At 41.4% G+C, this 23,892-nt stretch overlaps 1 protein-coding gene across 1 annotated transcript; it reads right to left on the bottom strand.

Moving 5' to 3' along the window:
• Positions 1 to 599: 599 nt before the first annotated feature.
• atg2a (autophagy related 2A) lies at positions 600 to 23,846 on the bottom strand. The gene is made up of 43 exons (XM_017408373.3): positions 23,731 to 23,846; positions 23,311 to 23,567; positions 22,732 to 22,894; positions 21,188 to 21,337; positions 20,715 to 20,817; positions 18,806 to 18,950; positions 17,798 to 18,004; positions 17,606 to 17,705; positions 16,924 to 17,088; positions 16,480 to 16,622; positions 16,051 to 16,123; positions 15,692 to 15,941; positions 15,079 to 15,220; positions 14,595 to 14,693; positions 14,029 to 14,184; positions 13,126 to 13,399; positions 12,853 to 12,925; positions 12,177 to 12,351; positions 11,943 to 12,085; positions 11,574 to 11,695; positions 11,228 to 11,385; positions 10,000 to 10,132; positions 9,677 to 9,861; positions 9,515 to 9,595; positions 8,761 to 8,867; positions 8,581 to 8,673; positions 8,378 to 8,448; positions 7,803 to 7,879; positions 7,151 to 7,321; positions 6,544 to 6,670; positions 6,112 to 6,335; positions 5,754 to 5,983; positions 5,519 to 5,654; positions 5,172 to 5,399; positions 4,908 to 5,009; positions 4,381 to 4,465; positions 4,011 to 4,164; positions 3,749 to 3,818; positions 3,555 to 3,637; positions 3,278 to 3,399; positions 3,012 to 3,166; positions 2,436 to 2,594; positions 600 to 2,267 (listed from the first exon to the last, which is right to left on the bottom strand). The coding sequence occupies exons 2-43, from the start codon at positions 23,479 to 23,481 to the stop codon at positions 2,031 to 2,033; spliced, it is 6,042 nt and encodes a 2,013-aa protein (XP_017263862.1). The 5' UTR covers positions 23,482 to 23,567; positions 23,731 to 23,846; the 3' UTR covers positions 600 to 2,030.
• Positions 23,847 to 23,892: the final 46 nt, after the last annotated feature.

The raw sequence follows: 23,892 nt of genomic DNA, 5'->3' as shown, positions 1-23,892 counted from the left end.
GCTTCTAATAAACCAGACTTTCTTGTTATATTCTAAAGTGATCTTGATTAATATTTCTTTAAGCTTTCCAAATGTTTCAAGTTTTTTTTCTGTAAACAATTATAATTTTTTGTACAAAAATATGCCATAGTAAGCCTCATAAATACAAGTGTAAAAGTGAAATAAGTGCTTTATTACTTTCCACATACAACAAAATGATTTTAAAGCATTTATGCTTCAGGAAAGAAAAGTTTAAATAAATTGCATGTCGTTTGGGAGGAATGACAGTAAAAGATAAATCTGCGATTCACAGTTTGCTGGCCAAATTTCTCCATTCCAGTGAGTCGATTGATGAAGTTCAAAAGAAAGGGTAAAAAGTTGAATCATCTCAAACAGGCTTCACAGGCCTTTTAATTAATAAAAAAAGGATCTGTAATGATGCTTTGTTTGAGATTGGGCTAAATAATTTAATCTTTATGTTTACAAAGAGTGGATCATATGCTACAATGTGCTATATATAAATCATAGTTAAATAAATCATAAAAAGTAAACAGAATTTAACTAAAACCACACAAAAAGAAAAAACACTGGCTGACAGCAAAGATTTCAGACACGTTCAGTTTTTATATTCAAATTTTTTTTATTTTTGTATTAATTTGTATACTTGTTTTTGTAATATACAGGTCATTCATACACTTTTATAGTAAATAGTAATTACACACGAGTGTAACAAGCATCAACCTGTCACCGTCACAGACATGCATCATTCTCACACAAACGCACAAATGATCTCATTCACTGATGTGCACACAGAGGGAAACATCTCCCTCACACACACGAAACAAAACAAAAAAGATAAAAATGTAAAAGTCCTAACTTTTCTTCCTCCATGATCACCAAGTTCAAATCCTCCCACCTCTTCTTTTTTTTGAGTTTAACAATAACTATGCTTTAACAAAACACAAGTAAATAACATTTAAAAAAAACATACTGGAAGGCAGCTAAAGATGTGGGCGAAGGAAGTCTGACGAGAGAAAAAAAAAGGTTAATCCAGATCCTAGAATCTGGGATTAAACTTTCCATGGAAAAAAGCAGTACAGCTGAGCTGTTATTCAGGTACGAGAGCCGCTGTCTGACATCAGTCTGTTAAACAATTAACTTTGAAGCTTTAACACAACTCTGTATGCTACGGCTTTTAGAGGCTTCATGTGTTTCTATTCAGTCAAAGTAATCCACATTTAGTAGGGAGGGGACAGGTTTGAGGAAGGCAACACAAACTAGTTAAAAAGGTCACTCTGAAAGGTTTTATGGCACCGATAAAAGCACTGAGAAGAGCAGGTGCATAGCAGGGTCAGAACTGAACTAACGCCGCATCATAATGAAGTCAGGATGAAAACCATCTGCCAACAAAAATAAACACGTTAGCTAAAATATTCTGATTCCACCACGAGAATCAACAGAACGAACCTGTAATTTAGCTCTGCGGTGAAGCTGTTTGCAGCCTGTGAAGAGTTATTCAGATTTTAAAGAGTGATTTCTACCATTAGGTTCAAACGTTCGTTACAGTATTATAAAAACAAACAAAGACGGTGAAGTTCCTTGTCGCTCCTATGATCATTTTCCTTCTCCACGCACTTTGGAAAAGCGTGACTGTGTGCTGAAAAATCGCTGCTTTAAATTATAATACAAACAGTTTGAAGCAGCTGAATGACGTGTCAACAATCTGCGTCTTTTGATAATCCTACCTGCTTCGGGTTTGGCTGAAAGAAAACGGTGATATGTTAACACAAAGGAATAATCTGTAGACTACGGGGATAAAAATGGGGAAAGCTCTTGTGGATGAAAACAGAAAAAAAAGAATGTTTTTGTATGATGAAGCAACGTAAAACACTGACAGTAACAGCAGTACTTGTTAGTCTTTGCGTTGGTTTTTTTGCATTAGAGCACATTAGTACACACACTCATGCAAATCCACAATCAACACCAGGATCCCCACGACACAACCGCACACATACACACTCGTTCCCGCGCACACACTCAAAACACTGTCTTCATTCCTGTGCGTCCTCCGTGCGCCACTTCAGGAAATCCTCTTTCCGCGCGTCTGGTTTGATCTGATTCCGCATGCCGCCGAGCAGGTTGGAGGTCGCTTCGGAAGCTACGATCAAGGGTCGGACTACGGTGGGCGGGATCTGTCGCAGGACGCCGCCCACAGCACCGGGGAGACCTTTCTGTTCGTGGCCACGAGATGCTACATCACACAAGGTCTGAGCTGTGTCGATCACGCCCTGCAGGGAGAGAGGAAAGAGTGAGACCAATGAAGACATGTTGCCAGAACAATAAAATATTTTTTAGTCTTTTATAAACAAATTACTATTATAAAGTAACAGTAAAGCTACAAGTGCAACGTTAGCGAAAAGATAAGCGGGTTTCAGAGGGTACGTTTGGGTGCGCACCTCTCTGACGGTGTCGTAGGCCTTGGCCACTCCTTCTCGGAGGTCTGCAGGTTGAGCGGCTCTACGGGGCCGGCAGGAAGGGGCCCGGCCTTCGGTGATGGCGTAGCGACTCAGTGGAGGCGTGGGAGACAAGATGTCGTACACGGTCTCTGCTGTAGCCTGTCAGAGAGGTAACAAAAACAGCTAAATGAGAAAAAGGTATTCAACACCAGATATCTGAGTGTCCCTTCACTTCTGAACGAAAGATCTTGCCTAATATATAGCGCACAAAGTATGTTTTGGGGATGACTCTCAGATACTACCAAGCTATATTTTATCTCTCTGTTGGAAAAATTTAGTTTAAGCCATCCTTGTTTGCTAAGGTTGTTTAGTTGTGGCGATCATCTTGATTTGAGTTGACTCCAAGAGTTAGATCTATAGTAGATGTTCACCCAATGATAAAATTCTGAGAGGTTTATTTTATATATTTTGCTAACACAGCAGACAAATTAACACACATCAGCGTTTCGCCTTTTGGCGGCGAGCCATAATTATCAAACGGAGAGTTTGTTAATGACATATGAAACAGATGAGTACCTGGATGGCCTGCACCAGCCTGTTGCTAAGTTCAAGAGCCGCCGACGCGGTTGAGGTGCCGAAGGACGCCGCCCCCCTCTGGAGACCCCGAATAATGCGTCCATCCTTCCTGTACTGTTCTATGGGCAGCCAGAACAGATCCCTCACTCCGTGGACTGAACAAACATACCGAGGCAGAGGAGAGAGCAAGGTTAGCCAAAAGAAAAATAAGGATGAAGAACGTGTTAAAGTTGTGAATGTTTTTAGATTAGACGCTGCTAACTTACACAGCTGAACGACTGAATGCATGGGGCCGACTCCTCCCAGAATGCCTGGCAGCTGATTCTTCCTGATGTCCGTCAGCCACTCTGTGACGGCATACTGAATCACTTTGTCTACACCAAGGAGACTGGAAACATTGCAGAGAAAAAAAAAGCACGTTTGAACTGTCAGAAAAATAAATCTCCTGAAGGTTTTTTCTTCACAAATGGTTACTATTTGGTTTTAAAGAATCTTTTATGTAACAACTGATGCTTGTTGTGGAAGAAGAGCATCTTTCTTTACCCATGTCTGCAGCAGAGCCTCTTCAGCTTCAACTCAGAACAGTTTAACTGAGCCAGGCCGATCAGAATCCCTGCAAACGTCCCCTGAAAAACAAAGCCACTTGTGTGAAAATACAGGATTACTACCTGATCGAACCCACTGAATTCTCTCACGTCTTTATTGAGTGCTTCTGAGCTGTCTGAACGGCCTCTCACCTGCTCAATGACCACGTGTTTGCCGTGGTAGTCCAGCCAGATAGGCACTTCAGATGTGAAACGAAATTCCCTGAAAAGAACAGAGAAGAAATAATAATCATTTTTATTTATCTTTGACAAGTTTTGCTGTTTTTCTTTAAAACAATATTTGCACTCCCATTATTTAAGTTACAGACACAAACATTTTCCCAACAGAAAAACCTTTCTTCTTTGAATGTTATTCAGCTTGGTTGATACCTGCGAAGAGTCCTTGTTTACATACCGGAAGTAGATTGGCTGGTCGGAGGATGATGAGGAGCCAGCAGAGGAAGAGCTCTGCTCACTGTTCGTAGTTTCCACAGAAGCAGAGAGGTCAGGTCCCAGACCAGCAGCTGGATCTGCCTCCTCAGACCCCTTCTGGGAAAGATCAGCCTTCACTGTGCATGAAGAGAATCACATATTACATTTTCTTTTAGTTTTTTTTTTTAAGTAAAATGTTCTTAAACAGACAAAAGTTAGACCGAATCATTAGGAACTTGTTCTGTAAGCAGTGAAAACTAAAAATTCACATCAATTACATGCACTGCTGAGTTTAAATAATGTTCATGGCAGCTCAGATGTAAAAGACAACCGATAAACCTGCAAGAACCAACCTTCAGCTGCAGAGTCCACGGGCAGGTAGGGGTTAACAGAGGAAGCTAGATTACTGAAAAAGTCCTTCAAGAAAAACAGTGCATCCTAGAAAAAAAAAAAGAGGAAAAATGACTGATTAGATTAAATGAAAGTTTACAGGAGCAGCACAAACTACTGTCAAAATAAACTGAATGAGAAATAATCTACAAAGAAACCTGCGCCACATGGAACGCCTCGTTATATCAGAGTGAAAACACAAAGTAAATATTTAAATAACTCAGTTCGGAGTGGCTTACAGCTTCTTTTCTTTCAATATGTCTCATTTGTTGAAAATTCAAATCCAAAATGTTTCTAATCAGTCTGATAGTTTTGACAAACTACCGTACGCTTTTGCAGTTGCTTTTCTTTCGAACACACTAAAACTTTCATGAAACATAAAAAGAAAAGAAGCAAAAAAAATCTAAATGAGAAGAAAATGTTGATGAAGATCTGAAGGTTCACATTCAATCAGAAACTGGATTTGAAAGGACTGTGGTGCTGGAGTTACCTGGTCGATGTTGAGTCGTAGAGGCAGCAGACTGACCCGCAGACAACACTCGGGACCACCCAGACCAGACTCTGGTAATACTTGCAGGGCCTTTACAGTCAGCTGCGGTGAGGACACATACAACAATGAGAAGCCTTTTACAAAGAAGAAACTCTGTCACATCTCCATCTTATTTGACCTGCATCACTGAAAAAAGGCCAACACAGTGGGTTTAGGATAAACAATCTCGGCTGTATAGATTTTCTTCCCTCTCTGCAGCCTCACCATGTTGGAGTGAGCTCGTCGAGGCATGCTCTCGCTCGTGTAGAGGTAGAGGAATTTGTTGATTTGTGAGGAGGCCAGTCTGTCTCGAACTTCCAGCTCCTGGACGATGAAAACCTGCCTGGAGAGGGGCTGCTCGCCGTTGGGAAGGACCCCGATGACAGCGGCCACTGAGCCCTCCCCATCTTGCCCCGCTACTGCCACCGGGTACGACTCATGTTGAAAGGACACCTGGAGGAAGGTTTTGACAAATAACACAGAAAAAGTACTTAATTTCTCCCTGAAATATGGCTGGGTAGATCTCTACTAAACTACTCATCAACAACCGTGGTCATGGTAAACATGAGTACCTTGGTGAGCTGAATTTCCATCAGTAGTGTGTGCTGACGGCCGCTGCCTCCAACCCAACGCCAGGAGTTCTGTGGACGGGAGGAGGTGACGGAGCGGGACGGAGACCCACGAACACCAGCAGGGACTGAACGACCCCTGAAAGGACACAAAGACAGAGGAAAACAAGGTAGTTTTAAAAACACCAGAATGTTAAAACAGTAAAATAAAAACAATGCTGTCAAATGAACTTGTTACCTGTTTGCGCTCTGAGGGTGGATGGACAGGTTCTTTCCACTGAAGTCCTTCCCCCCGTAGAGATGCCACACCACAGAGATCTCCCTCAGCACCACTCTGCTGTGCGGCACCGGGAAACCACTCGGTGCACGGAGCAGGTCTGAGCTGCCTCGAGGCCTGGAGAAGTGACTGTCCTTCACCCTGATGGGCCCCTGGGAAAGCACGGTGACCACGGGCTCCCCGTCTCTGGGCTGCAGCAAATTCACATTATAAGTAAATTTACAAGTTAAACAAACAACAACAATAATAATAATAATAGTAATTTTAAAAAAATGAGATAAAGGAAAGAGCAGGAGCACAAAAGCAAGGTGAGACTCACAGGTATGCCCATGCCAGGCGCCTCCAGGATGCAGAAGTCGTCATTGTCAGTGGAGCCATCTGAGCCTTCATCCAGCATCATATCTGCCTGCGCCTCCATTGCCGTGGAAACCAGACCGTCCAGCTCAGAGTCCTCCCTCTGCAGGCCAGACAGGCTGTGCTTCGAGGCCTCACCAGGGAACAAGTAGACGGAGACGGGGGAGCCCCTCGGCACTGATGGCGAACCTGGAAAATCACAAAGAATTGATCAGTCATTAGTTTTCTGACAGCAAACCACAAACCAAAGTTTTCTTTCAGTTTCCTTTACATGAAAAGTACTGACTATAATTTAAACATAAGCAAACATTATTATGACCGTAGTAATATTTTCTGTACGCGTCGATGCATGCAACTCACTCATATGCCAATATGGATGTTCAGAAAGGACAAATACCTGCTTCTGTACAGTCTTCGCTGTGGCTCTTCTCTGTGTCGATTAAGGCATCAGCCAGGTCATACTGGTTGATCTCTGCGGTTTCAGCGGGAAGGCAGGGCGGCAAAGATGCAGGACTCTCTGATAACTACCAAAACAGAATATCACAGGTATTAGAAGGTTTACTCCAACCTGTATACCACCTCTTAACATTGATGGAATCATTCTGCATTTATTTGCAATTTTGCAACATAAACAAATTGTTAAAGTTGTAAAAGGTCTGCCCTAAGAAAAAGTGAGTAAGTCCCACTGGAAATGTACTCTAAGATACGAGTGACTGCTTTTAAATGCAGTTTTTTCATTTCTCTAAAACCCTTTTACTTATTGCAGTCAATATTTTACATTATACATTTCACATTGCTTCTGTCCGATGCCATCAGGGTTAATATTTTGCCTTAATGGTCACAGTTTCATTTATTTTTATGTCTTTTCAAATGAAGGGTAAGCATCTAAATTTGTGATTTCAAACTATTAAAATTCACACATTTGTGGAAATAAATAAAATTTACCTAAACTGTTCAACTCATTAAGTTCAGTCAAGTTATTCATTGTTAACACGGTGCCTTACAGGTAACTTCTGGCCGGCGATTTCAGTGGGAGAGGTGTGGCGCGGCGGGGGATGCAAGTCACCCTGGGAGACCAGATATTGCAACAGATTGACGAGGGCGGCACAAGAATCAGCGCAGGTGTGAAGGTGGACCACGTTGTTGGAGCAGCGGAGCTCAAAGAGAGGCTGAGACTGCAGGACAGAGTGAAAGAACGGTCAGACAGAAGTAGGCAGATGAAAATACAACCATCAGATTTGGTTCCTAGCATTGAAGGAGGTTTTAAGGGACTGGACTTGTTTCCACAGATCTTTAGATGCCATCTGGTTGGTGTTCAGGTGAACGCTCCAGACTCTTTGACAAACATTTTGAACAATTCCTAAATGGTATACAAAAGGCTCAACGCTGTCCGGATGCCATTTTCTTGTTCATTTTAGTTTCAGGTCCAGCTGAGCTAAATTACTGTCTGGAGGTATTATTATAGAAAAACTTAACTATGGTGAAACAAATATTTATAAACATGTGGCTAAGTGCTTGTTAGTGGTTTCTGGAGGAAATTGAACTAGATTATACTGTTTTCTATACAGTTTTTCTGGCCGCAGTGACTTTTTTCAGGCTGTTGAATATATGGAGACAAACAGGAAGAAAAAAAAAGAAGCAGCGCAGAGAACTCACCAGTTTGCCAGAATCACCGCCTTTCCATGTGGTGATGGCGAGCTCCAACAGGTCGATGTCCAGAACACACACATAATCTGTGTGGCACAAACACACAACAGGTGGGTTTTTATTACAGATGGAAAAAAAAAAACCAAAACGCTATTTTTCTTTTGCTAGTGATCCTAACATTGGCTAAATTATCTACTTTTTTCACTTCAATTTTTTTTTTACATTTAGGTCAAAGTAGCTTAACAAATAAAAACAAAACATTACTTTGAAAATGTTTGAGGACTGTACTAAACAATAAGTGAAAAAGTCCAAAGAAAATCTTTGGAAGTCCTTTAAAATCCATACAAACTACTGACCAAGAACCCTTTAAAAGATTACAAGAAAATCCAGCTGCATGGAAGCCAGAAAAAGGAAACCATCCAGTAAAAATATTATTACTGCTGCTAAATTTTGCAACTTCAACACTTTGAGTTCATCATAACCAACAGATAAACTGGAAATGGACATGAGGAAATGTGTTTACCTGGTTACAAACAAAGCTAAAACTATTCTTAAAGTGTGCAAAACTGAAACGTGTGTTTTACCTTTCCTCAGGTCCACTGTGTCACACACACATTTGTCAGAGAGGTAGAGAGCAGAGTCATCCAGGATGAATCTGATGAAAACACAATAAATAAAGTGAAAGATTGTGAACAATGATCCCACCACACACCTTAATGGGAGTATCACTGCAATATTTACTTTCTTTATTGCACAAATGAAAAGTTCAGTCAGTGGTAACTTGTACCTGAGGTGGAAGGTGGCAGTGTCTACGATGATATTTGTGGACAGCGAGAACGACTCTGCTGTGAACAAGACTCGTATGGGCAAATACAGAGGCCTGAAAAGAAAAGAAAAAAAAACACAGGAAGGGAAATTACAGAACAATTTTAACACCATCCGAACCCTTTTCCCTCCATGTTTGTACCTGTAGTCCACGGCACAAGTAGCGAGGTGTGTGTGGAGGACAGTGATGATAGCTGGTGGTGTGTAGCCCAGAATGGGGTCATCGATTACATCCAGAAAGTCAACCAGCTGTAAAACGAAAACGACAAATTTAGCCTTCGCCCATCTAATTTGATTCCAGAGTGATTTCACTTTTCCTCTTCAGTGAAGTTTGAAGGTAAAACAAACTGCATTTACAACAATTACAGCACAGGATAAAGATCTTTGCAGTTTTGCAAACTGTCACTTCTTCCTTTTTACTTGTTACAGTGTAATCATGCAAACTTGTTATCTCTGGCAGCAGGACTGTTAGTTATTTATTGGCTTGAGGGGCCTCAACAATTTACAGCAGATGAATTACATTGACAAGCATAATGACGCTGGATCTGAAAAGTCTGCAGCTATTTTTATTTTAGTCTTTTTTGGCCAAAAGAGGGAATAAAAAAAACCCAGATGCTAAATTCTGGCTGTGTATAATCAATCTGCCATGTCTAGTTGCAGTTTGATGGATGTGTCTTCATTAGCCACATCTGAATCTTGAATGTACATCAAATCCCAAACACACATCTGTACGATGGAGATACAGCAAAAAACCCAAACTACTTCATGAGACAGTTTAGTAAAAGCAACATCTCACGTTTGGTGGATTTAGTCAGTTCAAAGAAACAAGTTTTGTCCTATGAACCTGAAAATAAAACACTAAATGTGCGATAAGGTTTGTTTCTATAGTTCTCCACCTGCTCGTGCCAGCTCTGGTTGGTCTGTGTCATGTAATGTCGTATGGTGGCACCCTGAAGCTGAAGAGCGACGAGGAACTCCTACGAAGGAACAAAGAGAGCATTTATTTTCACATCAAACTTACAGCTGTTGCAATAATCAGGTTTATGTGGAGCGCATACTTTGACGTTCCTCTCGAGGTCCAGTGTGATTTTTATGGCTGTGGACAACATCTGCAGCTCCCCTTCCCTCCCGCTCACATTGCTCACCCCCACCTCTGTGGGGTAGATGGTGGGGTCCAAGTGCTTCGGTGGAGTGAAGCTGGGCATGTCCAACCGCTGCGGGACGGGGCTGTCTTTCACCACAGCTAAATGTCAAATACAAGCATGATAAGCCAGAGCACATATTTCTCATGTCCAACCAGCAATAAATTTGAATATTACCACAATAAATAAAAAAAATCAGCATTATATTACAATGAAATGCAATAAAACACCACGTGCACCTTGATGGTAGAGTTCCACTCGTTTGCTCTCCAAACACAAGAAACTGAGATTGGGGTTATTCTGATGTTGCGCCACGCTAAACATCTTCCCCCCTTCCAGGTCGAGCACAATCTCTCCATGACTTTGGTCCTCCTGAAGTCAGTGCCGCACAAAAATACACATAAAGAAACCGAAAAGTGACAAGAAAAAAAAGAATGGATAAAGATGAAAAGATGAAGCAAACAAAAATAAAGTTAAACCCTAAATCCCCAAATTTAAAATTCATAGTTTGTATACAAAGTGGTCAATAATACAATATAATGTCATTCAAAGCACATATGAGAACATTTTAAATGTTAATTATTTTATCTAATTTATTGACAATTACTTTTACTATACAAAACTAATAAGTAGAGTAACAATTATATTTTACTAAAGTATTTTGGACAGTGGAGCACTGATGCCTTGCAGCAAGAAGGTCCTGGTTCGACTCCTGGATTGAGCTTTTCTGCATGTTCTCCCCATACAACCATGGGTTTACTCCAGTTACTCTCTGTTTGTGTCTGAGCATCCATCCGTCCATCCATCCATCCATCCATCCATCCATCCATCCATCCATCCATCCATCCATCCTCTCTTCTTATCCATGGTTAGGCTGCAAAGGCAACAGGTCCAAGAGGGAAATCCACACATCCCTCCCCCAGCAACATTCTCTGTGGATGCAGAGGAGCAGCAACTCTACTCCAAGCCCCCATCAGATGACGGAGCTCCTCACCTTTATCTCTAAGGCTGAGCCCAGTCTCTCTATAGAAGAAGCCCTTTTCAGCTGCTTGTATCTGGTATCTATTTTTTTTGCTCATGATCAATACGGTTTTGTCCCACAGTTCAAAAACATGTATGTTGGCAACTCTAAATTGATCCTAGATGTAAGTGTGTGTGAATGGTTGTTTGTCTCTGTGATGAACTGGCCTCTCGCCTGATGACCGCTGGAGATAGGCTCCAGCTCCCCGCGACCCTACACAGGATCCAGTGGTTAAAGAAAATTGATGGAAAGTTCTTTTTTTTAAAAATATCAATACTTTATGCAACAGGCTGCTCAAAAGATCAGTTTTTGTTTAATGTAAATTCTAAAAAGCAGGACTAAAGTATAACTGATGAACCATTTGACCACACACCAAAAAACATTTCATTTTCAGCAGTTAAACTCATCAGTGCCCCTTCATTTAATTCATCATCCTCCTGGCTCACCTTCCTGTCAGTTCTGGCTTGGAGGCGCCCCTTCCCAATAATCACAGTGAGGGAGAGGAGGCTGAGGTTGTGGCTGGGGTGAGGGGCTGACTGCTGCATCCTTCCAGATGAGTCACTGGCCAAATAAAACTGAGGCTCATCTTCTTCTGAATCAGAGTCTATGGCAAAGTGAGAAGCTCCAAATCATTTTTTTTTTAATCCACAAAGCCAACATTTAAATCCAAAATCAATACAGAACCCAGTATTAGATGTTTTGGCACACTGCTAGTTATTCTGTGTAATAAATCTACATCGTTATTAATTCGCCCCCCCCCCCCCCCCCCATCATCAGAGCAGTCAAACTTACCCAGTCTGAAGGCTGATTTGCACAGCTGGAACTCGTCGTGGTTCTGGCGGCTCTGGTAGGGACTGTGGGCTGATGGAGGAGGAGGGGGAGGCGGCTCCCACATCAAGAGATCATTATTGATCCTTTTGGATGAAGGGGTGGAAAACGACAATTATTTCTCAATCATGATTTCGAGCCAACATAAAGATTAAAATGACAAGTTCCAGGTGGAAGTGATTAATAAGATGACAAAAAAAAAACAGTAAAACAAAAAGTGGAAAAAAGAAGATTTAAAAAGGTAAAAAGAGTGGAGGAGGACTAAGATAAAAGTTTAGGTGGATTATGTGAATTGAGAGAACAGATTTAGCTCTTTTGATGGTTATTACATACCTATTATAGATGCTTTGGAAAGCCTGTTTGCTGGGCAGGAGGATGTACGCCAGTGGCAGGTTTATATCCACGGCACACTGACACTGAGCGACACACTGCTCCTGAAACTGAAGCATCTCCTCTCGGTCGGCTGGAATCACCATCTGAAGCAAAGAAGAGACACTGAGCTGGGTCTGAGGTCCCATAAAGATGGATGTTTAACTTGCTTTGTGTGTTGTTGTTTTTTCAGCACACCTCCTCAGTTTCGAACATGGTGCGATTGGAAGAGAACGGGGAGCTGGGTTTCTCAGTAAATTCACAGTGACTTTCAAAAAAGTTGGCCCCCAGATCTTTAATGAGGCCCAGGTTCATCCCAGTCAGACCAGCTGATGGGCCCTGAGCTTCACCTCCACACACACGAACCGAGATCCTGTTTGTGGAAAAGATACGCAGACAGAATCAGTTGGAAAGGTAAAACAGGATTACTTTTTTTCCCCTTTTGATCTGAAGCACAAATTTCAGTTCGGGCAGCAGATAATCTTACTTTTTCCAAGAAGACCATCAAGGCCATAAAGTACCAAAGACAGACGCAGTTTTAATTTTAAGCATTTAAGTATTTCATTACAGGCTGTATAAAACTCTAATGTTTGTGAACAAGCAAGAGTTACTGGTGCATTTTATACGTGAATAACAATCAGCTAGGCACAAAAGGGATTTGTAAGCTGAGTAATTTTGCTTCAATTAAATAAGAAAAAGCACAGTTATATAATATTTGAATTCCTGAATTTGAGGTAATTTCAGATTGACTAAAACAAGACAAGCAGAAATAAAAATGCTTTCTTAGAACAACTCTGGAGAAGAACAGAGTGTTCCGTTTTCATCCTGCATTCAGGCCATTACAATAATTACTCCCATCATTACAGGGACTAACCTCGGCAGAGAGTCATGGTTTCTCTTCACTTTGATGCAGGGGAAGGAGCCTCCCTCCCAGCCCTCATATGACCCTGGTGAGACATCAGGAAAAGGAAGCATGTGTCAACCAGGTAGAAATATATCTCATCCTTTCAATTCAAGTCTTCAGAAGACAGGCAAATTAAATAAATATATTAATAAAGAAAAAGAAAGAAACTTTTAAAATGTCAACACAGTAATAATCACATATATTAGGAAGCTTTCAGCTGTACGGGGTCGGTTGTGCTCCCACCGTGTAAATCGGTGAAAGAGGCCTCCAGCAGCTGTGTGAGACAGGGAGTCCATGGCTGCCCTGGGACGGCCTGCTCGCTCTGGAGGTCTGGGGCCTCCTGGTGCTTCAGCTCCAGCTCCATCAGCTCCAGCACCAAGGTCTCCTCCCTGACTGCTCTCTGGGTCGGTGGCCTTCGCTTCGGGGGAGGCCGCAGGTCCGGGATGGGAAAACGAAGCCTGAGGATGGCGTTGGGGGAGAGCAGGGTGAAGGAAGAGCTGAGCTCAGTGCTCTGGGTCTGAGAGGACAGAAAGTGAAGAACTTTTTAGAACATATTTCTCAACAAGAAGTCATCCAGAATAGCATTTGAAGAAATTATTCAGTCATTATCACCCCCTATCATCAGTGTAATGATCTGTAAGACTTTATTACAAAAGCTGGACTGCTTAAGAATGATATGAAGACTGCTGGAAGACAATTTTAACAATGTTTGTGTCAGCACGTACGATCATTCAGACATGACAGGATCATATTTTGAGACAATTTCCTCGTACATTTGGCCAGCTTTGGTTTCCCAGTGAGGATGTTAAAGTTCATGACTCTGCAAAACCACACTGGCTTACATAAGACAAAATTATATTATGAGAATTCTGAATGCTTTTCTACTTAGTCATGGGCAGCCTGGTTTATGACACAGATGGGCTCCTGTACAACAACTGTGTGGTTTTGACTGCAAACATACGCTGTCATTAAGAGAAAGTAGGAATATGGATATGTTTGTGTTTTCAGTGGGCTGTGTTTCCTCAGTGCTTTCTGGCATAGGTGTCACATTATTTTTATTCGATTCAATAATAGATCTTAATATTTGGAGTTTATCTTGTCTGTATTTGATTTCTTTAGATGGTAGCGCTGTACTAATCGTTTCACCTGCATGAGTCCTGATCCGGTAGCCTGGGACGGACAGTAGCTGAAGGCTTTGCTGAGGTTGCCCAGCCGGCTCAAGATGTCCAGGTCCAGCTCAGCGCTGAGCTCCGCCAGTTCCACCCGTACAACGCTGTCCCGCCGCAGCACACGCTGTTTACCCTGCCAACAAACAAATATGGGAACAACATGTTAAACTGTCACAGCCACCACATTTGATCCTCCAGAGGAATGTGATATGAAGCAAATTCAAGACAGCAAAGTTATCTTTGTGTGTTAAATGACTCAACAAAACCTAAAACTCTGCTTGAAGACAACATGAACCTTTTGTTACAATGACAGATAGAGCATGATGACTGTTTCCTGTCATAAAATCAACGTTTTATAACTTGTCTTACATCAGAAGGGTGAAATGTTTAAAACAATCTATAAAAACAGATCATTACTTGGTACGGGACGTTTTGTACACTGAAATACAAAATAAACAGAAAATGTAAACAAGAGACATTTTTTAATGATAAGAAAAGTCCTGTATTATCAAGTCTGTGTGTGTGTGTGTGTTTAATGCATACTTTACGCAGGAGTTTTTCAGTGAGGCTGTAGTGTAGCTGGGCACATGGTCTGGCTGCAGCTCCAACTGTAAACAAACCAGCTTTCTGGAAATGAAGCAACTGAAAAGAGACACAAAAATACATTTTTTTATTAGTCCGAAGCTAATTTTTTATCTTTGTTGTTGTACTGCCAGACGACAAACTAACAAATATATCACATTTTTCTCTGAAATATTTAACCCCCTTTGTACATCTTTTGATGAAGAAAAATGGGAGAAAAAACAATTTTGATAAGCAAATTTGCTCAACACAAACACATGACTGCTGAAGTGAAAAAAGAAATGATCGCACATGACCTTTAACATCATAGCTTTAAATGATTGTTTAACATTAATGTTTGATCAGTCCTGACCACAAAACAAAGGTAGACTGATCACAGAGGTATTCTTCACGGCTTCAGGTGTGACTACAGTCACAAACCAAAACAGATCAAAATATTTTCTACCTCACAGTACTGAGGTTTTCCATCTTCCCAGAGGCACTCCAACAGTTCCAGTCTGCTGAAAGAAAGGTCAGAGGTCACAGCCCGACAGCGGCGTCTCCCACTGCGCATCTCACAAACAACCTGCACTGCCGCCCCCGTCAGCCTGCATGAGAGGAAAACAGGAGGACAGACGGTGAGTCGTAGAAGTGTGTAGGCGGCCTCAATAACAGTGTGTCTGTGGGTGTGTCATTGTGTACACAAGGTAAATATGTGGGGAGGAGAAGCAAGACAAACAGAAAACCATCAGGAAAAAGAATATAGTAGAATATGATGAATTTACAACATGCAACAATATACAGATTTTCTAACATGTAACACAATCCTCACTGCCTAAAAGCTTCATACCATCAGCAAGGTTTGTCTTAAAAAAATTTACATTTTCTCCAACGGTTTGTCAGCTGAGCAGGTGTTCTGTTTTTAGAAATAAATCATTTAGTATAACTTATTCAACATTTGTATAAAATTTTGATATGATGAGCTAAATTTACCCCCCTAACTGTAGTTGTTTAAAAAATGAAATTAGACCAGAAGAAAAGTTTCTATGAATGCTCAAAAAGACAAAGTGCTTTTCTACCTGAGGTGGGACTGCAGGCAGGCCTCGGCGAAGATGCCCCTCAAATTGTTGAAGTTTTTGTCGCTGAACATGCTGTCCTTGAAGCTGTCCAACTTTTTGAAGAACAGCTGAGACACCTGAGCCAATGACGAAGCTCCGTCGGACGTAGAGGACGGGTCTTTCTGCAGCATGGTCAGCGTGACCCCGCCGATGGTCAGTCGCAACAAGGCATCGGGTTTCAGCTGCTCTGCCTGGCTGCTGTGGGAACGTCCTGCCAAGAGGATGAGAGCTCAGTGAAAAGGGTTTGTTTTGTGCTTAATATTAAGAAATGTGCTTAATGTGTAAAATTCACTTTTAACTTTAGACCAAATTATTTTTACCTCTGGTCCGACTGGCCTGGGGTAAACTGGACAAGCAGCCAGGTACAGGATACCTCCTGGGACAATTCAAGCCCTGGAAATTACCAGCAGAAATAATGTCACTTAAATTTACTACATAAACGCGTGTTTAAGAGTCTGTTGCTATTTCATGTGAGCTGGAAAAAGAAGTGTACACCGTATTCAGTAAAATAATTTGCTAAATCACATTTTACCATTTGTACCAATAAAAAAACTTCATAAAACACTTAAAAAAAAGACCAATTTAAAGAAAAGTTAACAGCAAAAATGTGTTATTTTATGCTAGATCTAGACTTGTCATCCAAATGTTTATTGTGGCAGTTCTCTGGCTCTGACAGCAGCATTATTTATGCCTTTCTGCTAATTGTTTAAACCGTAGAAATGACGCGTGCACGCAGACGCAGGCGGTACCTTTGCTGACAGAGATGCCGGCTGTGTGAAGCTGGCCAGGCTGTGGGTGGAGGACTCCATGTCGCTGTCTGACAGCTCGCTGCCAGAGCGGACAGATGTCACGCTGCTGTTCATGCCAGCAGGGCCCATGGAGTAAAACATCTCTGCACAAACACATAAAGTCGCAAGTTAAACAAGACAGTGTACACACACGCTTCATAATGACACGTTGCTCTAAGAAACAGAGCAGCAGGAATTATTTATCCAGATCTGAACTCTTCTTATCTAAATGAAAGCGAATCGAGCCTCCAGAATAGCTATTTAAAGAAATTAATTGAATAAACTAATATAACAGACTAAAAACTCTATGACAAGGTTTCAAAGTGCTTTTGAGAGCAGGAGAGATAAACTTCCGCTGTTTTTCATGCAGATAAATTATAAATGAGCTCGGCCTGATCTGCATACCTCCGTTCTCCAGAGTGGTGACATAGGGCTCCAGGTCAGGCTCGGTTTCCCACTCCCTGTCTCTGGGACTGGATCCCAGCTGCTTACCGAGGTCTTCCTCAATCATCCGAAAGTCATCTGAGTCTAAAGGACGGCTGGTTACTCCACTACACTTTGTTTCTGGCTCTGAAAGGGAGAAAGCAGAAAAACTGATTCACATGTGGATTAAAAATAAAAAAACAGACAAACCAGACAGAGCCAAAGTAAAAAAGGCCACATTTAGGAGATAATTCCAAATGTTGGTGATTTTACTGTTAGGCTCTGGGCTACAGAGGAAGACAGACTAATTCAAAGTAGATATAATCAAAGACATTGTGTCTTTGCATGGTTCATTTATTGTTTGAGCTTGCTAGTTTCTTCTTACTCATTTATTTTAAGAGATATAGTGGAAGAACTGTTTTTGCTTGATGTATTTCTGTAGTCTAATTTAATTAAAAAGTGGACAAAAAGTTTGACTCATCGAGAGCATGAAGAAGACACTGATGAGAAATTAGTTCCCATTGCTCCAAGAGAACAGAACGTCAAACTATGCTGAAGGCTAATGACCCGTTTATTATTTATGCAGTTATAACTGTTGTGCTGTCAAAGTTTTGTTCTGATTTGATTGAACGTTAAATGAAGAAAGCAGATCTTTAAAGCGTACCAGTATCTATGCATAGGGCAGCCAGAAGGTCTGTTAGATGGGTTATTTGATCTGGAGACAGCAGCAGGTGGACACAGCCCACCTTCCCATCCAACTCCAACTGATGAGAAGAGGAACAGAAAGGCAGAAGAATCAATACGAGAGAGGCGGATGAAGTTTATAAATCTATGTTGACATAAGAGAGAGCTCCACCTTTGGTCCGGGCAGCATGTCGTTCTGTTTCATCTTGACGATGGTTTCAATGAAACCGGAGCAGCGTCCTATGAGCAGGGGCTGGGGTGGAGGACAAAAAGGGGCTTTCAAGGTCTTGGGCTCTTCCTCTTTTTCTTCTTCATCTTTTTCCTCTTCCTCTCCTTCACTGGCTGTGGCTGAATTTGGATGATCTTCCTCAGGAGGACCCTGAACAACAACAAAAAAAAAATTTAAATCTTGAAGCATTTTCAGTTACCTCTGAGTTAGAATGTATTGGAGAAAAGGACCTAATTTATGTTGTTCTCACAACTATTCTATGTTTTAAATATACACAAAACCTTCCACCTTTGTTTATAACAGGAAGATAAAGCACCATTCTGGACCCAGAGCAGTGATTCAGAACCATAGTAAACAACCACATCTAGTGACATATAATGCACAGATTTATTTTTCTATCAGATATCAGCATTGTGGAGTGTGAGTGAATGAGACCAAAAATAGAGAGGATAACAAAGTTCTGTGAAAAACAAAAGCTTACTCGTTTCAGCCCAGAATGACTGAGAAAATCGTGAAGTAGGAAAGGTTTTGTTTCCTCTAAAAGGTAGGAAGCTGGTGTAGATTCTCAGTCATCCAGGACATGATAATCCTAACAAATTAAATCAAAGACATCTGGACTTCTTTGGTTTTTTCCTTCTCATTTCTGGGCACATTTCATGGATGTGCTCAGATGCAAAACTTAGATAATTTGCCAAAATAGGACTGCACACCATGTAAGATCATCATTTCAAACATTTTGAAAGAAATGTTTAAACTTCACACACATGCAGTTGGGAATTTTATATTAATTACCATTAGAAGCGTATATCTTAAAATGAACACAAAACAAGGATAAATTAGGACTGATAAAGAGTGACGGACACAAAGTAAAAACAAAACAAAACAAACAAAACCTAAAAAAGATTTAAAGACTAGACATGAAGAGTTCTCAGTCAGAGTGGTGTCCATCACCTGAACTATGCCGATGCGGTCGTAGAACAGCTGAACGGCGCTCAGCTGGAGGATCTTGTGCAGAAAGGCGGGCGGCTGGTGGATGTCGACAGGCACGGCAGTCTGGCTGGCTGGATCTCTCACTGCTTCATCAAAATACTGCAGCCTGGGGAAAAAAATGCACACAAAGATTTTTTTTTTTTAAATCTCAAGACAATATGCATTTTGGTTGGATAAACAATAGACAGTGAGGGGAAACGACTGCTGTTTCTCAAAAGGAAATTGTGTGATTGAAAAAATGAAAACGCTGAATAAAAATAATGACAAACAGGCTGTTGGTGCAAAGGACAGAGGACAGAGTGATACGGAGGAGGATGACTCGCTGTGGCGACCCTTGAAGAGAGAACAGCCAAAAGAAGAAGACTGTTCGTGGAAAAAGCTGATACCTTTAGCTCTTGATGTTACACTGCTTACAAAGACTGTGGCTGAATTATATCATCATCTTTAACTCTTTAGGAGAAATGATCAGACTCTAAGCTTCCTAACACACACCACCTCTGTGACACGAGCTGCTGCAGTCAAACCAGCTGACCTGCTGCAGAGCCTTAAGGTCACTGACTGCAGATCAACTCAGCCAACCTGAGCAGGTTTGTCAATAAACCAGGAAAACAGAAAAGGTTCAACAGAGTCACAGGGTTCAACCCAAAATACCGCCTCCAGCTGTACTTTGCTGCAGTACAAAAACAAAGTCTGTGTAAAAACCAAGACACAAAAGGTCAAGAAGCACTCATCCCTGCGTGTTTTATTTGCTTTGAAATCATGATAATAACTCAAGGCCGTTCGGATCAACTGTTTGTATTTACAGCAAGAGGAAATTATCAAGATATCAAATTATTAATTATAATTATCAAAATATATCTAATCATTCAGATCAACAACTTTCTTTCTGGTTTGCAGGAACAGTGATCTCATTTCATTTATTCATTAATGTCATGATCAGACACATCTGAAGTGCAACCTGCAGTTCTTCACAGACACTGTTGAAGAAAATAAACTTGTCAATACTGGCCCAGTTAGAAATGAGCTTCACCCCGAGCCTGTCTCACAGTACGGAGCAAAAAGTGTCAAACAGAACAATGGCTGCTTCTGCTTATCTGCTGATGAGCACAGAAGATGAAATCCAATTTCAGGTTTTCATTTTGCCTCCCTTCCCTGCTGGCAGCAACTCAAATGCTGATCTACGGGTTTCTCACTTCTACTGATGACAAAAACGCAGATTTGAGCACACAGGACTCTGAGAGAGTGGCCCAACTGTTCACAAAATGGCTGACATTACTGTGCTAACCACTGGCTGAAATGATAAAAGAGGCTAAACTGTTGCACAATTTTTGATAATAAAAAGCAAAGAAATGGAAAAACAAATACTTGCAAACTCTGACCAGCCTGTGTACATTTCATTGAACTGTAAAATACTAAAACATGGCAAATGTAATAAAAAGGAGCACCCGAGTTCTTGAATGTGAGTTCTAATGACATGACATTAAAACCTGAAATATTTTTAGTTTACCAGAAACCCTGTATGTTTCACTGCGGTCAGAAAAACTCACAGATCAGATTAACATCTCCAAAGAAATCATTCGAATCAAAGGAAGATATTTTCAGATACTCCGTTATACCAGGATACATTATTTTATGCCGAATGTTGCTGAAAGACCTTAGATGAACAGCAGCTGCTGTATGTGGTCTGTGCTGATCCAGGTCATTTTGTTTTAGAGCAGAGAACCTCATTAAAAGGCAACCAGCATTAATCTAAATATATACTGCAGTCACACAAACTGTAGAAGTGACCTTTAGGTTTCTGCACGTCCAATGAGAAGCTCTTAGGATCTTTTATTAGAAACAGTCTCTGTACAGCTCACTTCCAACCCACCTTTCGATGTGCACTTCTAAGGCAACACCTGTTTTCAGGTCTGGAGGCTGGTGCTCGATGCGGACGATAGTGTCTAGAAAAGTGACTTTGATGCGACGGAGAACTGCAAGCACAGAGACAGACAGGTCAAAGGTCATTACAGCTTCATTGTGTAACTTCAGCTGACGGCTTCAGGCAGAACTATTTACTTTTTAAATGTATGTTTTCATGCATCGAGGTTATAATAACTACAAACTATAAAACAGTCCGAGTGACAGTTCTGTTTGTTGTCAGGATTTGGCAAAAAAACACCAAATAAATAACCACTTTGCCCAGTTAATGCTGAACCTGGGATGACCTGCACACTCAGAGTTTGTTAAATATCCCAATGACCTCATGTTATTCTGTTTGTATGTGGAAAAACAAATAAACAAAAACAAAAAAACCTTGCAGCTGTGAATTTACTAAGTGTGCACACCTAACGCTCTGCTCACCTGTCTCAATAGTCTGTGCAAACATCTCAAGGCCCTCCAGTGGGGCAGGCGGCTCCTCGGACGCCTCCGGAGGGTCCTTTAGGCACTCCTGAGCCAGCTGCATGCTGGAGGTCATACTGGACGACCACCCCTGTGAGTCCCAACCCCCATCTGGGGGAAAACACGACCAAACGGGGTTTCTGTCATTTCTGAGGCTTAAAGACAGGTCAGCATTTTAAACGTTTTCCGGTTTTTCTCGTTAAGGTCTGACAAAGATGCTGTGTAAATGAGGAATATTCTAAATTTATCACACAACATAAAACAGAAAATACAGACATTTGGATGGAATAGTTGAGCTTTCTGAAGACAAGTGAAGAACTGAGAGGATTAACTAAAATTCACTCATTTTAAACAAGCTGTTTTATTTCTCAAGAACAAAAAGAAAGGTTTCTGAAACAATAATATACAGCTGATTACTCACACACATCATATTACAATCATATTATTTAGTTTTTTTTATGTAGTGACGTCAATAAATTGTCATAATATTTGATGGTGCCTCTCCAATATTATTTTATGCCAAAAAAAAATGACCATGAGGTCTAATCAAGTGAAAGTTTTAACAGCCATTATTTACACAGAACGGACCTCCATGTTCAGCCTTGAGGTCAAAAACAAAATATCATTCAATAACTTTCAGCCATTAACTGAAACTTGAAATGCATGAACGCATAAATATAGATTTCCTTCTTTGTGGTGCTTTGCCAGGCCTTTACTGCAAATACTGTCAGTTTGTCTCTCTTTCTTCTTTTAGTTTTGCTTTCAGCTGCTGAAAAACGGACTGATGTGTGCTGAGATCTGCTGACTGTCTCTGGAACTGCTTATTTACTTTCAACCTTTGTTCACACCTATTATTGGGCTTTTTAATGCTTAAAATTTATGAATAGCTTTGCCCTCATGGTGAACCTTCTGCATTTGCTCTTTTGTGCGATTTTCTTAAAAAAAAACGGTTCATTTTGCTGATTCTTATGTTTCCATTACGTCTCTTGGAGGCTCTTCAGACTAAAAAACGATCTGCGTCATGTGCGTTAATAGCTCCTTCTGTCGTCTGTGGTGGGTTCATAGCAACAATTTCTAAGTGCAGATCAACACTCCAGACCTGTTATCTGCTTAAGGAATAAGTAAATAGTAGAAGAATGGAGCACACCTGTCTTTGAAACAGCTTTAAAACCAACTATCCTGTGTTTTGTAAAGAGTCTAAAATAAAAACACTCAGATTAAAACAGGGAGTTTGCATTTTGAGCCAAAACTCATAATTATGATGGGAAACATGTTTTGGCAAACAGCTTTTTCAGCCATGAAAAAGATTAACTGATTAGCTGAGGTTGTAAATCTGTAGAAGAGCACATGAATGACTAATGGAGTGAAGTTTATCTAACTGTACGCTTCAGTCTTAAACACCGTACTCATCGTATAGTTTCATCCACAGTCGATGCAGCTGATTCTGCACGCACAGAGACTGCACATGAAATATCTCGCGGGAAGACGTTTCTAAATGAACTTACTGGTTCTGTACTTGGGTCGGCATGTTATCTGAAGACCCGAAACCTCTAAGGTGCAATGATCCGTCAGGAGAGCTTGCCAGGGGATGGTCACCGTTATGCTGCTCACAAAGCCATCCACTATCTCCAGAGGAGCCCCAAGAGACTCCAGAAGCTCGTTGACCGCCTGTAAAAGTAAAAAAAAAAGAGAGGGAGCAATCAGGGATGACTTTAGAGGAGAAACAATGGGAAAAGACAAGGGAATAACTGGTTTTATGTTTGCCTCAATATAGAAGTGGCCGTAGACACACATAAAGCTCATTAAAGTGTTCAGTTTGCAGGTGGGACATGTGTCCTGTCCTGGACATTAAACATTAAAAGATAAGACTCCCCAGGAGAGGAGGGGTAAGCGTTTCTCCTGAGTGCATTTCCTCGAAGAAATGCGAGCTAGGCTAAAAACATGACGCTGGAGATTGTTGATGAACTCGAGTGCAGTTGCGAAACAGTCAAGTGTGCACGATCCCCACCATAACACGAGACTGTGTGCTGACAGTCAACCACATTTATTTATTTTTTGTTTGTTAGTTTTCCACACAAACTCACCCACACATCGAGGTTGATGTTTTTGATGACCCCGTTGCCGTTGTACAAGTCCAAGCCCAGCTGGTCCAGGCTCAGTCGCTCCTGCAAAAAGTGACCCAGGTAGTGCTGTAAGAGGTACCGACAGGCCCGCTTCTTGATAGAGCCCGACCAGGGGAAAAGCCAGCGAGACATAGGGTCAGAGAGAGCGGGGAGAGGGAGCGAAGAGGAGGCTGAGGAGAACGAGTGCGATGACAGCCCTCTGGAAACGGCATAACAGACTAGAACAAAGTGTGCAAAAACAAGGAATGAGCCACAGTTAGCTAAACGGCTAAGGAAGGAGTAAAACCGTAACTGTAGTTCTCCCCTTGGCCGGACAAAAAAAACTGGAAAAATCCCTTGTCAGGAGCGAAACAACTCCTAATTTTAGCGAAGAGGGCTTACTCCAGCCGAATGTAGCTTTCTTGCTTCATGTTTTCGTTTCGTTTCTGCCGAATTAGAGCGACAGGTCCTGTTGGTGCGTATCCCTTGTTCGGGGTTGTTTATTGTTATCATACGCCAACTGCTGGTATGGTGAGCGTGCGTGCGTGCTACGTCACAATGACG

The sequence above is a fragment of the Kryptolebias marmoratus genome, linkage group LG9 (assembly GCF_001649575.2).
Source record: "Kryptolebias marmoratus isolate JLee-2015 linkage group LG9, ASM164957v2, whole genome shotgun sequence".
Classification (NCBI taxonomy): Eukaryota; Metazoa; Chordata; class Actinopteri; order Cyprinodontiformes; family Rivulidae; genus Kryptolebias; species Kryptolebias marmoratus.
Note: the sequence above shows the minus strand (reverse complement) of the source record. Positions and strands in the feature narration are given on the sequence as shown.

Bases quoted from the DNA above. Each gene is read 5' to 3' on its own strand.
- atg2a (XM_017408373.3), bottom strand. From the start codon at position 23,481: ATGTCTCGCTGGCTTTTCCCCTGGTCGGGCTCTATCAAGAAGCGGGCC. The intron at 17,089-17,605 runs GTACGCTTTAAA...TCTCCCTTTCAG, and splicing joins TGCCCTATGCATAGATACTG to AGCCAGAAACAAAGTGTAGT. The intron at 16,124-16,479 runs GTACCGCCTGCG...GGTAATTTCCAG, and splicing joins CGGCATCTCTGTCAGCAAAG to GGCTTGAATTGTCCCAGGAG.